Source organism: Podarcis bocagei (assembly GCF_964188305.1).
Source record: "Podarcis bocagei genome assembly, chromosome: 5".
Taxonomy (NCBI): Eukaryota; Metazoa; Chordata; class Lepidosauria; order Squamata; family Lacertidae; genus Podarcis; species Podarcis bocagei.
Genome location: NC_138129.1, coordinates 22,899,346 through 22,913,795, shown reverse-complemented (window position 1 = coordinate 22,913,795; position 14,450 = coordinate 22,899,346). Strand labels below are relative to the sequence as shown.

The 14,450-nt window shown below is 44.9% G+C and overlaps 1 protein-coding gene across 4 annotated transcripts in view; it reads left to right on the top strand.

The window, feature by feature from the left end:
• The window catches only part of EYA2 (EYA transcriptional coactivator and phosphatase 2), a 145,739-nt gene that overhangs the window by 60,521 nt on the left and 70,768 nt on the right, over window positions 1–14,450 (top strand). For all 4 annotated transcript variants that reach the window (XM_081196334.1, XM_081196333.1, XM_081196332.1 and 1 more), the window contains exons 3-4: window positions 7,291–7,339; window positions 8,230–8,372. In XM_081196334.1, the coding sequence (XP_081052460.1) occupies window positions 7,291–7,339; window positions 8,230–8,372 (192 nt within the window). The remainder of the gene's footprint in view (window positions 1–7,290; window positions 7,340–8,229; window positions 8,373–14,450) is intronic.

The following is a 14,450-nucleotide window of genomic DNA, read 5'->3' as shown; positions in this document are numbered from 1 at the left end:
TGGTTCGCCAGAAGCGGCTTAGTCATGCTGGCCACATGACCCGGAAGCTGTACGCCGGCTCCCTCGGCCAATAAAGCGAGATGAGCACCACAACCCCAGAGTCGGCCACGACTGGACCTAATGGTCAGGGGCCCCTTTACCTTTAAAGGACCCCTGGATGGTTAAGTCCAGTCAAAGGTAACTATGGGTGCGGCGCTCATCTCGCTTTCAGGCCGAGGGAGCCAGCATTTGTCCACAGACAGCTTTCCGGGTCATGTGGCCAGCATGACTAAATCGCTACTGGTGCAACCAAACACTGTGATGGAAGCCAGAGCGCATGGATACGTTGTTTACCTTCCCACCACAGTGGTACCTATTTATCTACTTGCACTGGCATGCTTTCAAACTACTAGGATTGGCAGGAGCTGGGACAGAGCAACGGGAGCTCACCCCGTTGCAGAGATTCGAACCACCGACCTTGCGATTGACAAGCCCAAGATGCTCAGTGGTTTAGACCACAGCGCCACCCGCTCCAAATGTCCCTATTTACAAGGAATGGTTCCGATTTTGCAGTTCTGTTTCTCCTGGTAATACACAGGTCCTAACTTTTATTTTGGGGACACGTTTGCATGCCTTTTTGGAAAAGGCATGTTGACCTCCATGCACAATGATGTAGTGGTTCCTCAGTTTTAGTTCCCTTACTGCAGGTCTCTAAATGTTAAATCTCAGTGTGTTGCACATGCATGCAAAGACAGATGCGCCTAAACACAAAATCTGAGTGCACTGCTTCATTGCTATCCACACCTTCCTCTTCTTTCTAGCTTGGTAAAACGTCGATGAAAGCGTTTCAGTTTTCATCGGTCCTGTTGTGTGGAGCTGGATCCATTGTTGGCTTAAACATCCCTATACCTGCTTGCTGCTGCCTTTCTCGCAGTGTGGAATTCGGGGGTGGGGAACGCACAAGTCGTGCATCCAGGGGCGCCGACTTATAAAAAATATTGGGGGGGCCCATACCGGGGTCCTGCCGCTGGTTCGCTCGGGTAGCCGGGAGAACGCAGTTCGAGGTGGCGGTGTTGGGGAGAGACCCTCGCTCAGGGCGCCACAAGACTTGGCGGCCGGCGGCCTATCTGGGGGGTTTTGGAGCGTATTTCGGCGGAGCGATTGGGGAGGAGGGGGCTTGTTGCCGGATTCTTCAGCTGGGCCGGAGATCCGCTGCTGCGGGTCCCTGGGCCAAGTTGTGAGCACGGCCTGCTGAAGGGAGATCCAGCCGATTGCGCGACGGGGACGGCCGGGGCTCTCCGGCTAGGGCACGCGGCTGGCTGGCTGGCTGGCTGGCTGGTGAGGGAGCAGGTGGGGAGGAGGCGGGGGTCCTCACTCTCTTAGGAAACGCACCCACGCGCCCGATTGCCACGAAGTCCGAAGGGTGCGTGTGTGGAATTAAAAAGCAAAAACGAGATACGGGCAGGGCAGGCAAAGAGTTTTCCGCAAGAGGATGGAGGGCAGGTTGAAGAGAAAATCACTCAAGATGAGACAGTCAAATCAGCCATGATAAAATGGGCTCAGGATATTGGGTATAACATCATGTTTGAGGACTGGGAAAGGTTATGGACCACCGGAATGAAATTCACGGCATGTAATGCCTTGATGGAAAATATTATGAAAATGATTTATAGGTGGTACATGACCCCAGTCAAGCTTGCAAAAATATATCACCTGTCTGATAATAAATGTTGGAAATGTAAGGAGGCTGAAGGGACATTCTTTCACCTCTGGTGGACTTGTCCAAAAGTGAAGGCCTTCTGGGAAATGATCTATAATGAGTTAAAAAAGGTATTTAAGTATACCTTTCCCAAGAAACCAGAGGCCTTCCTCTTGGGCATTGTTGGCCAGAAAGTGTTAAAGAAGGATAGAACTTTCTTTATGTATGCAACTACAGCAGCAAGAATACTTATCGCAAAATATTGGAAGACACAAGATTTGCCCACACTGGAAGAGTGGCAGACGCAAATGATGGACTACATGGAACTGGCTGAAATGACTGGCAGAATCCGAGATTTGGGAGAAGAAACAATGGAAGAGGACTGGAAAAAATTTAAGGACTATTTACAAAAACAATATAAGTTGTATGAATGTTAAAAATTTACACGATTCGGAAACTATAGCTTCAGCAATTAGATTTGGGAAACAGGAAATTATATTTTAAGTAAGAAAAGGTCAAAATCTAAGGTAATACTATGTTTAATTTAAGATATAAGTAACTGATGAAAAGTATGTTAAATTTAGAGGTATAGTATTTGAAAAGTACAAAATAAGGTACGAAACAAGGTAATAATTTGCTGATATCTTTATTATAAAGAATGCAGGGTAAGGGAGATGCGAGGAAGTCCAGTTAGTTATATAAAAAATGTGTTGAATGGTTGGTTTTCTTTTCTTCTTTTTCTTTTTTTCTTTTTCTTGTTCTTTTACTTTTTTCTTCAGTGTATGTTTCTAACTTTGTATTTGAAAACTTAATAAAATATTTATTAAAAAAAAAGAAGAGAAAATCCTTTCGCTTTTCTGGGGCGCAGGGAAGTCTCAGAGCCGGAGGTTGGGGAAGGGACCCCCTTTGCTCTGCCCTCTTCTCCCGTCTTAGATTCGCATGGGGGTCCCCGCCCGAGCTTGCCTGGCCACCGGGCCACACAAGGGCCGCGCTCTACGCGGCACACCTTGCTAGCCGCGCAGCTGTCCTCCGCGGCTGCGGAGCGGCCCTGCGCCGGTGCCCAGCCCCTCTGGGCACCCGCTGCGCTGCCAATGACAAGCGGGCGACGTCGCGGGCGGGGAAGGCGTCGCTTTCTTTCCCGATCCTTCATCCTCCCAGTCTTCCAGCCCTTTTTTGGGTTGGAAGCTCGTCTCGTTCGCCCTTCTCCTTTCTTCACCCTGCGCGCAATTTTCCTCCCTCGTCTCCCTCCCCATTTCTCCTTCCTTCCTTCCTTCCTTCCTGACTGGCTGGCTCGGGCTCGGGCTCGGGCTCGGGCAGCCACAGCGTCGGCGGTGTTGGCGATCGGCGGCGCGGGGGGATGGCCCTCCCGGGGGAGCCGGCGCTGCTCAATGGGGTTGCCAAGGAGACAGGCCGCCCGCCCTCCTCCCCCGGCCCGGCGCCCCCCGCCGCGCCGGTGCCCTATAAAAGCCGCGGACGCGCCAAGCGTCAACAGGCAGAGCCTCGAGATTATCTCGCCGCGCTCGAGATTATTGGGGGGGCTGAGCCCCCCCAAACGAATTATTGAGGGGGCTCGGGCCCCCTCAAGCCCCATGGAGTCGGCGCCTATGCGTGCATCTTTGGAGTGGTCCCCTGCTTTTCATCCGTGAAGTGTTGGAGGGTGTGCTGCTGTCGCTGCTTTGGTGTTTTAAAGATCGAAAAGCAGATGCTGACACTGTTATCATTGCAGAATGCTTATTCCCCACCCCCACCCCTCTCACACACTGTCAAATCTGTGGTCTGAAGTTTCCAACTTGGCAGGTACTAAGGGGTGCATTCTTTTGGTAGTTGAGGTTAGGGGATGGAAACTTATCTGCCTTTCCCAATTCCCATCTTCTCCCTTCACTTGGACAGTATGAAGAAGAAGGGGGGGGGCGGGGAGAGAATGTTTAAATCTGTTTTTAAAATTATTGGCGGATGATGCCGCTGAACTAGTTTTCGCTAGTACAATTCCAGCTATTGTTTGCTGCGGTCCGGCCTCGGCAATCTTCCTGTTGGAGCGCGGCTGGCAGAAGGCACTAGCTGATTAACTGTAGCGATTAACCCTTCGCTCGCAGCATCTTTCTTGGGGCTTCTGGGACGCTTAGCAGGCAGGCTCTTGGAGGTGCCAGAGGCAAACCTTGCCAGATGCTAGGATGTGAGCTGGAGAAGCTGTACCTCCCAGCAGGACCCCATGGGTTGTCTGAGGGTCAAACTATACCAGTTGCATTTAATGCGTAGCCTGGGGGTGTTATGTTTGCTTTTTTGTCTTACTCAGAGGTTAGTGTAGAGCCCCAAACTGGTGCAGAACCAGGAAATGGAACATTTTAAACTTTCTTCCCACCTACCTCTGCCTTTCACTGTTCCAGTCCACAATTGTGTGGACCAGGAAAGCAAAGGTATACCCACTCCCACTCCCACCCCCGCCATTGTAGTCCCCAGTACCCAACCCTGATGCCATCCATGCGCTGGGGCGGAATTTCTGAAGTGGGGCAGCTTGCTGTATTTCTGTAGGTTCCCCATGTGGTTTTAGAACTCGGCATGATCAGGGTTCTAAATCGTGCAGGCAGCCTATGCCGACCCAGACCCTCAGAGACACAACAGGGGTGTGTGGCAGCAATCACAGACCTATTCTTCCCCCTAATAAAGAAAAACAACCTTGCAGAGTTTTAATTGCATGAGGTATTGAACTGCTAAACAGTGCTATGGAGTAAAAAATAATAATTAAACTTTTAAGAAATGTTTTGTTGAAATTAAAATAGCTGAAAGGGAGTATGAATAAATAAAAGACGGATATGGCAACAACAACAAAAATCAGAGGCTGATCAGGTATAAAAAGATGAAGCAATTGTCAACTTAAATAACATTGAAAATTGATCCATGCTAATGCTAAATGGATCAGTAAATTGGCTAAAACATTTACAATTTAAATCCACATATTTAGTAAGATTGTAAGCTTTTATTTTTATTTCGTATTCCGGGCTTTATCTTACTGGTTTTCCATAGGAAACATTTATTTAATTTTTTTTTTACTAGACTTCTTGGTTAAGGGGATGTATCTCTATCGGTTACTGAAGTTGTGTTTTTCTTTTATAATTAATAAAGTTAAACAAAAGGTGAGCGCAGAGAATAGAGAGCGAATAAGGCAATAGCCTATTCATGACATTGGATTCTGTATTGTGTAAATCAAACACAGGGGTGTGCGCACAAGTCCTAGCCTCAATTTCCCCATTCACAACAGCTCCATTCCTGCCTATCTGATATTAGTGCCTGAAAAAGGTTTCAAAGTACGATGAGGTTAATGTGCTGGGAACCCTAATAAGGCATTTGGAATCTTCTTTCAGACCTTTCCTCTCAATATATTAAGGCCTGAAGTTGAGCTTGCACATGTGGGGCTGTTGGGTCGGTGCTTGTATGCACGTCCCTGACCCCTCCCCTCTTTAAGCCCACATGCCCCCCCCCACCTTGAGTGTCTGAAGAGGACTAATGGAAATGAGAGAGATGTGAAATTTTAGTATATTCTGGTCATTCAGTCCAGGAATTTTGCTCTCACACTGAGAAATGAAAGGCTAACTGATAACTGATGGATTTCTATAGGTGGGGCTCTATTTAATTCCACGTAATGATAAAAAGACATTAAAGCATCAGAGGCGAATGAAATCATACTCAGAGAATAATTTTCAAGTGAGAGTGAGCAAAGTATACAGAAACCTTCTGCAGAAACATGCGCCATATATTTTGGAAATGTTCTCGCAGGCTTTACAGAATAACAATATTACGTGAGCCCATAGGATTCTTTCTTTATATTTTCAATGTATTTGCATATTTCATTAAATAAAACATGCCGGAGATGTATAATTCACTATCTTATGAATTGCTGAATAAACTGAAGGTTGTCTCATCTTAGACGACTTCCTAATGAGGACAATCCTCTTCTGGCTATGGGGGCACATCCTGCTCAGTCGTTGTTCACTTGCCCCCCATGCTATTGAGAGCACAGTAATGTGTACATATTTTTCCTTTAATGTGTGCAAGAAGGTGCAGAACCTTCTGTTTTCAGATATGTTACAATGCTGTGTTCCACATAACACCTTCTGGGAATGACTCTGTTTGATGGGGGTTCTCTGGACCTCACACAGCGTGGGAACGTCTTCCCCTCCTAAGGCTGTTTTGGTGTTCAGTTCCACCATGCGATTAGAATTGCGCAAACATCTACAACCGTTCATTGCGCGGAGTTCTACATTGCACCAAGGAGTTTCACAGGTACAGTAGGCTCCCTCCCCACTGCCAGTGTTCTTCCTCCAACATGTATTGGGTGGTGGAACTGACAACACGATGAAGGGGTCTCAGCTGTCACATTCCCACTCTCTCCTCACGCAAGGCAAAGAATGCAAAATTTGATTTCTGGCCTTGACTGACACTTCGTAAGACTCCTGCCCCCATGCAGTAGCTTGCAGTATTGTATTTTTATAGTGTGAACTGCCCTGAGCTCTACGGGCATAGGGCACATTATAATTGTTATTTTTATTGTTTCATTGTTAAAACCGTGTTTATGGAAGACAATCTTACTTGGCTACGGGTGATCGCCAAAGAAGAGAAGAAGACACATTTTTAATAATAATAATAATAATAATAATAATAATAATAATAATAATAGGTTGCTATGGATCCAGTATTAGGTGGTGCTGTTGCTCATGGTGAAAGTATCTAGATATTAAAGGAATATATTGTAAATAAGTAAATAAATAAATTATACCCCGCCCATCTGGCTGGGTTTCCTTAGCTTCTAGCCCTTACATTGCATAGTAAAGATGCAAATCAATGTGGCAATGGATGCTAAAGGCTAGAAACCAAAAATCAATCTGAACATATGCATCCTAATAAATATATTTGGCTTTTGAACTACAAATACTAATAGTCATGAGTACAGTTGCTGGAGAGGGGTGGTATGGCCATACCAGTCCCCCATGAGTTGTAAAATAGGCTAACTAGGGGTTCTGAGGTTTCCCTTGCGAGATTCTTTGTGGTCCTTGGATGAAGGTCATCGGACACCAGTGACCCAGTGAAGTTCTGCTTCCCTTGAAAATGCTTCTTTGTTATCCTGGCACTTTCTCCTTTCTGGTTTTGCTAAATGGCTTGCCAAATGTTGCTTTTCTATCAGTGTGTCACCTTCTTGAGAGGAGCATGGACCCAGGATATGCTTCACCTTCCTCCTAGCTTTTGGTACTTCCTTTATTTCAGGACCAATCATCCAGAATTTGAAGTCTCTCATTTGTTGCATTGCTTTTGTGGCATAGGCTGCTGAAGTCACTCCACATGAAAATAACTCAGGTCAATGTAGCTTTCTTCCCTTCCCTTCTAACCACAATTTAGAGTCCCCACTCCCTGAGCCCACACAGTGCATGAAGCACAGTGATATATATCCACAGATATCTGCTCTTCATGGATTTGATGTAGACTGTAGTCAATGAAAATTTATGCCACTTGTTTATAATGTGCTGCAAGACTCTCTTTTGTTTTAGTTGCTGCAGAATAAGGTGGCTGTTCCACTGGAAAGTATAGTTGATGTTATTTACTGTGTTAATTTTCTTTTGTAGGCAACTCCAAAGCTGCGCCTCAGCGTTCTCTGCACCTCTACACTACAAAGTAAGAGTGCCTGACTGAATCTGTGATTGCTGTCAAAATATGTGTATTGTTTCTAGGGTTCTCACCAAGAACAAAAACTCTTAGGCTGTAATCTTAAGCTTACCTTGAAGTAAGTCCAACTGAACTCAGCTGGACTTGCTTCTGAGTAGACATGCCTAGGTTTGTGCTGCTAGTTGATTACAGCACAACCCTAACCATGTTTACTCAAAAGTAAGCTCTATTTAATTCAGTGGGGCTTGCTCCCAGGTAAGTGAGGTTAGGCTTGCAGCTTTAAACGTGTGTACAAATCTGCATAGTAACTCTGAAGAATAATACTTCTGTATTTCAATATTGCCGGCACATTACAGCCAAAGCCAGATTAGAAGCAACATTCCCCTTTCTTCTCGTTCACATAGAAGAGAATTCCTCTAAATTGATGCTCCTGTGTTACTCAGCAGTCATGATGTTCGCATGAAAGCCTAGGGGTGTGCTTGGAAGCCCAATTCGTGGTTTAAAATCCAAACCATGGTTAGCAGTCACAAACCATGGTTTTGCATGATGTCTGAGCTAAGCTGTTTTTAGTGTTACAATAACAATCGCGTCAAATTTTGCAAAAAGCAAGCATGAATGTGTCCTGCAAAAAAACAGGGGTTGCATTATATCACAACTATTTAGCTCAGTACAGTCTTATACTGACTAGAAGCAGTTCCCCCACGGTTTCAGGCAAGGAACCCCACATACCCCATAGGCCTGCTCCAGTTCTTTTGATTGTTCAGAAAGGAGTGATTTGAAATAATTGTTTAAAAGCATGCTTTAGCAGAATACTATATCTAATTTTTCAAGTCAACTAGAAATTAACTGTCGAAGTCATCCATGGTTTGTCCTAATTTCTCCCTCTTTCTTTTGAATAGGCATTATCCCCATATAGTAACAGTCCCATCTTTTCCAACGATGGCCACATATGGACAGACTCAATATAGTGCAGGAATCCAGCAAACCTCTGGTTATACTGCATATCCGCCGCCTGGCCAACCTTATGGAATACCTTCCTACAGTGAGTAGTGTGCTAGCTGTTTCATTTTTATTTTCAGTAATAAGAAACTACAGTACATGTTGTGTAGAGCTGGGTTGGAAACCTAATGGGAGTTGTGGCTGCCTAGATGTTAGTCGGCACCACTGTGTGTTCCTCACCTCTGGTTTATAGGCCCTTGCTTCATTTTACAAATGTCCGGACAACAACTGTAATTTTTCAAGAGTATCAGCAGCTGTTAGGGTGGCTGTTTCATTGGTTGAAGTTCATAAGCCTTTCTCTGTCATTCAGTAGAGCAGAGAAACACAACCCATGCACTCAGCCACTGAACATTCAGCTGTACAGTGGTACCTAGGGTTAAGTACTTAATTCATTTCAGAGGTTCATTCTTAACCTGAAACTGTTCTTAACCTGAAGCACCACTTTAGCTAATGAGGCCTCCTGCTGCTGCCACGCCACCTGAGCATGATTTCTGTTCTCATTCTGAAGCAAAGTTCTTAACCTGAGGTAATATTTCTGGGTTAACGGAGTCTGTAACCTGAAGCGTATGTAACCCAAGGTACCACTGTACTGTACCTTGTGTGTGCATGCATGAACACTAGTCGCATTGTCAGAGGGTGCTGTGAGTGACGTTTGAAGCATGGCCATTGTTTAGATCCCTTTCACCTTTCACTGAATGCATGGGTCAGATCATCTGAAAAGAGACACAGAACAAACAGTGGGTCATAGTATCATGGTATAAGGACTAGGAGTAGAAAAATCAAAATGCAGGGTGCCATCAGTTACTGCTATTAAGCTGAAGAGGGAAGCAGACAGCATCTTCTGACTTTGTCAACACATATGCTCTGAAGCTGTGGAGAGGGTGGTCAATCAGGAGGTTCCAGCTTATTTAAGGAAGACGTTCTTGCATGTTAAGAGGGTAGGGTTAGACAAATTGGTCCTCATTCCCTGTTAAGTAGTGGTATGGGATACTGGTGGCATGGAATATTTGTAATCTGAGTTACTGGGGGACGTATTCCGAGCATAATTCAAAGTGTTGGTGCTGACCTTTAAGGCCCTAAATGGCCTCAGTCCAGTATACCTGAAGGAGCGTCTCCACCCACATCGTTTTACCCGGACACTGAGGTCCAGCTCCAAGGGCCTTGTGGCGGTTCCCTCACTGCGAGAAGCCAAGTTACAGGTAACCAGGCAGAGGGCCTTCTCGGTAGTGGCACCCACCCTGTGGAACGCCCTCCCACCAGATGTCAAAGAGAAGAACAACTACCAGACTTTTAGAAGACATCTGAAGGCAGCCCTGTTTAGGGAAGCTTTTAATGTTTAATAGATTATTGTATTTTAATATTCTGTTGGGAGCCGCCCAGAGTGGCTGGGGAAACCCAGCCAGATGGGTGGGTTATAAATAAATTATTATTATTATTATTATTATTATTATTATTATTATTATTATTATTATTATTAGTTCAGTAGTTGGCCAGCCAAGAGATCTGTGCCTGGTATGGGACAGCTGCATATTCCTGCATTGCAGAGGGTTGGGCTGAATGATCCTGCAAGGTCCCTTCCAACTCTACAATTATAGGATTCTATATAGAGATTCTATATAAAGCACAGCAAACTCTAGTCTAGATGATGGCACTACTTATATTTTACATACGCATGCGGTGTGCATTTTCAGACATACACTGTAGCAAAATTAATAGAGAGCAGATGTTCGTTTTGAGACCCTGCCTTTCTGTTTTCAGCAGCTGAGAGCCTGTGCGCTCACAGCATAGAACAGCCACGCTTCATCCTGTACAAACAGAGATCGTGTTAGATGTATTTGGAAGGCTGAGATCTCCTTTTGTTTTCTTCCCGTTCGTGGAGTAATGTGCATGATTTTTTCAGCGTGTAAAGGGCATAGTGTGGGGGGTTAAAACAAAATCACAGAAACGGCCAAAAAGCTGGAATGTGCAATGCACTGCATGATAAAATAACTTTGGGTGTAGTAAAATTAGTACTTGCAGTAGCAGTTCAGAAGACTGGAAATGGAAGACAAAACACAAAACACTGAACTAGCATCTGAAACACTTCTTGTAGACTTTTGCCGTTTGTTGTCATAGCAGGAAGTAGCATTTGCATGATCTGATCCAAGCACACAAACTTTGAATAGATCAGAACTTGGCTGGTACTGAATAACTGGAGATTACCATGCAGGAGAACTGGTGCGATACCTGAGCAACCAGCGGACTCAGGATGAGAATTCTGGGTCATAATGCATTATGCAGCCTAACAGTGGGAAAGAACCAAAGGGGGCGAGATGAGTATTATTATTACTATTTAGTAAATTTATGCAGGCAACTCCCAATTTACGCAGGGGTTACGTTTCAAGGCACCACACGTATTAGTGAAACACCATTGGGGAAAAGCTTCAAGCACACCGTTCTATCCCTGCCCTGACCATTTCTGTGACGTTTTGGGGTCACTCCCTGGCTTGGTGCAATGCGCTCATTCGTAGTCATGCACATATCGGACACGCCTAAAATAGTCGCTGCCTGTATTACAAGCTTCATCTACGGGTGGTTTTTACAACATAAAAACACAAGATGCATGACATAATAATAAAAACAATACAGTGGTACCTTGGGTTAAGTACTTAATTCGTTCTGGAGGTCCATTCTTAACCTGAAACTGTTCTTAACCTGAAGCACCACTTTAGCTAATGGGGCCTCCTGCTGCCGCCGCGCTGCCGGAGCACGATTTCTGTTCTCATCCTGAAGCAAAGTTCTTAACCTGAGGTACTATTTCTGGGTTAGCGGAGTCTGTAACATGAAGCATCTGTAACCTGAAGCGTACCACTGTAAATGAGTACATGGGAGGACTAGCACACACACATGTGATAATAACAGGCAGGGTTGCTGCGTGCTCACAGGGTGCTGGGGGTTAATGCTGGACAACATGCTTTGCTTAACCCATGAAAGGCACCTGAGCTTTACTTACTTAGAAGCTCAAAAGACTTGGACCATCTCCAAACTGCGGTGCCTCTGGTACACACAATCTTCTACTTGTCTCTTTTGACTGTGAGAGGAAGAGAGGCAAAAGCTTCTGCTTTCACTTTTTTATAGTTTTTTTTTTTAGCAAATACATCATCCTTTGTTTTCCTCTGTGTACAGTCTCACTGTTTCCAACTTAGATGTTTTTATTAGATAATATTTTGGTATTTTGAAATAGCTGAATCACGATTTTGATATTTTGGTTAACTTTAAACTAAAGAGAGTTGGAATAAAACAGTGTTCCTAGGGGGAAATCGTACTTCAGTCAAAAGTGAACACAAAGGCTTTTGACTTCTTGAATGGAGGAAGGAAGAGAAGGGGAGGTGATGTGCATAACCCTGAGGCTTACTGCTGCTCATTTGTGATCAGTCGAAACCATGGTTTAGAAGAACGTTTGAACGAAGTGGGCTTTTATTTACGGCTTCACCAGAAAGATACTTATTTTTTGCTTATTGGGAACTGCCGCCAGGATCAGGCCTAAAAAAACATGTGAACCCGACAAATTCCATTTACTACGTACATGGAATCACAGAACTGCAGAGTTGGAAGAGACCCAGAAGAATCGTCTAGTGCAACTCTCCTGCAATGCAGGACTACGCAGGGATTGAACCTGCAACCTTGGCGTTATCAGCACCACGCTCTAACCAACTAAACTATCCAGGCTCCATTGGACTACATGTTAAGTCATAAGAACATAAGAAGGGTCTGCTGAATGAGGCCAATGGCCTGTCTATCTTTCACAGTGGCTAACCAGATGTCAGTGGGAAGCCTGCAAACAGGACTTGAGCACAAAAGCATTTTCCTCTCCTGTGATTTCCAGCAACTGGTACCAAGTATTACGCATAGGTCCCAAATATCTGAATTCAGATTTAACTTCTGAGGCAAATTCCCTGCGTGGCTTTCGCAGGACAGGTTCTGTAGGGCATCGTGGGAAGCAGTAACTCATTCAGAAATTCAAAATGTATTATATATTCTCGGCCCCTGAACCTCTCTCTGTTGCTTTTGAAAGCGTAAGAGTGCTTTCACGAATGATGTAAGGAATGAATTTCGTTCCTGATGCATCCTGAATGGGATGCGGAATGCAGGAGTCATTCCATGTCTCTTCTGATAAGGGTGATCTGTACGTTCTACTTATTAACAACAACAGCAAAAATTAAAGTCTAGTTCTTTTGGGTATTGTTTGTAAGAAGGCCATCGCAATCCACATCAGATAACAGAAACTTAATCTTTGAGGCTTGTTTTTGCAAGTCTTTCTCGGAGTCTTAATTCCTTTATCATCCATTGCATCTCATGACTTAAAGAATGTTTGGGGTAAATGTCAATTTTATATCACCATCCCTTACTTTAAAAAAAATAAAAATGCCTGATTTGCTGGATGAACAAGTATATTGAATGGATTTCCATAAAACTAGGACGTGAACATCTCCAGGCATAGAGACCTGCCTTTATAACACTAAACTCTAACAAGGCAAGCAGAGAAATCTTTAGGTTTGGTTTCCTAGATCTCGTTTATGTGTTGTATCAGCTGGTTAGAAGCCAAGACAAATGCTGAACAGTTGCCATTGTTAACAGCAGGTGAAAACCAGGCCATTGGCTACTGGCTGCTGTCTTCAGGGCATACATGAGTCAGCCCCACATGCTGTTTATAAATCCTGCAGATTACCTATTTTGCATCTTCCGAACAATGGTCTCCCCTCTTCCCCCCCTCCCCCTCCTCCCCAGGCTGGCTAGTTCTGCATGTGATACTCTAGATTTTGAAAAATCCCACCTGGCAGTCAACCAAGAACAATGAAGTACTATTGTTTTTCTGGCTCGAAAATAAAACTATCCCAAGTTCGTAGACAAAACGGAGAAGTACGTGGAAATTAATTTGGTGCCAAGTTATTTCTCTGTCTGACAACAGACTTCCCGAAAAAGCATGTCACTGAAGATTAACCGTGGCCAGGGCTGCAACGGGTTGAGTGTTTGCATGCGTGTTGCTGATTGTAATCAGAATACAAATGTCACGAGAAGCCGTTTCTCTGCGTGTGTACCCATGAAAGCTAAAGTCGGACAGCAGCAATGGAGCCTGAGATAATAGCATATAATCACTCCTAGCTGCCCAAACAAATTGGCTTGCTTTTGGCATAGGGTGTTACTGTTAAGATAATGCACCTCTGGGAATTCTGTTGAAGTTCTTTTTCTAATTTCCAAATAATAATAATAATAATAATAATAATAATAATAATAATAATAACAACAACAACAACAACAACAACAACAACAACAACAACAACAACAACAACAACAATTTATTATTTATACCCCGCCCATCTGGCTGAGTTTCCCCAGCCTCTCTGGGCGGCTTCCAATCAAGTGATAAAAACAATACAACATTAAATATTAAAAACTTCACTAAACAGGGCTGCCTTCAGATGTCTTTTAAAAAGAAGAGAGCTGCTTATTTCCTTCACATCTGAAGGGAGGGTGTTCCACAGGGTGGGCACCACTACCGAGAAGGCCCTCTGTCTGGTTCCCTGTAACCTCACTTCTCGCAATGAGGGAACCACTAGAAGGCCCTCGGAGCTGGACTTCAGTGTCCGGGCTGAACGATGGGGGTGGAGACGCTCCTTCAGGTATACTGGACCGAGGCCATTTAGGGCTTTAAAGGTCAGCACCAACACTTTGAATTGTGCTCGGAAACGTACTGGGAGCCAATGCAGATTTCTCAGGACCGGTGTTATGTGGTCCCAGCGGCCACTCCCAGTCACCAGTCTAGCTGCCGCATTCTGGATTAATTGCAGTTTCCGAGTCACCTTCAAAGGTAGCCCCACGTAGAGCGCATTGCAGTAGTCCAAGCGGGAGATAACTAGAGCATGCACCACTCTGGCGAGACAGTCCGCAGGCAGGTAGGGTCTCAGCTTGTGTACCAGGTGGAGCTGGTAGACAGCCGCCCTGGACACAGAATTAACCTGCACCTCCATGGACAGCTGTGAGTCCAAAATGACTCCCAGGCTGCGCACCTGGTCCTTCAGGGGCACAATTACCTCATTCAGGACCAGGGAGTCCCCCACACCTGCCCGCCCCCTGTCCCCCA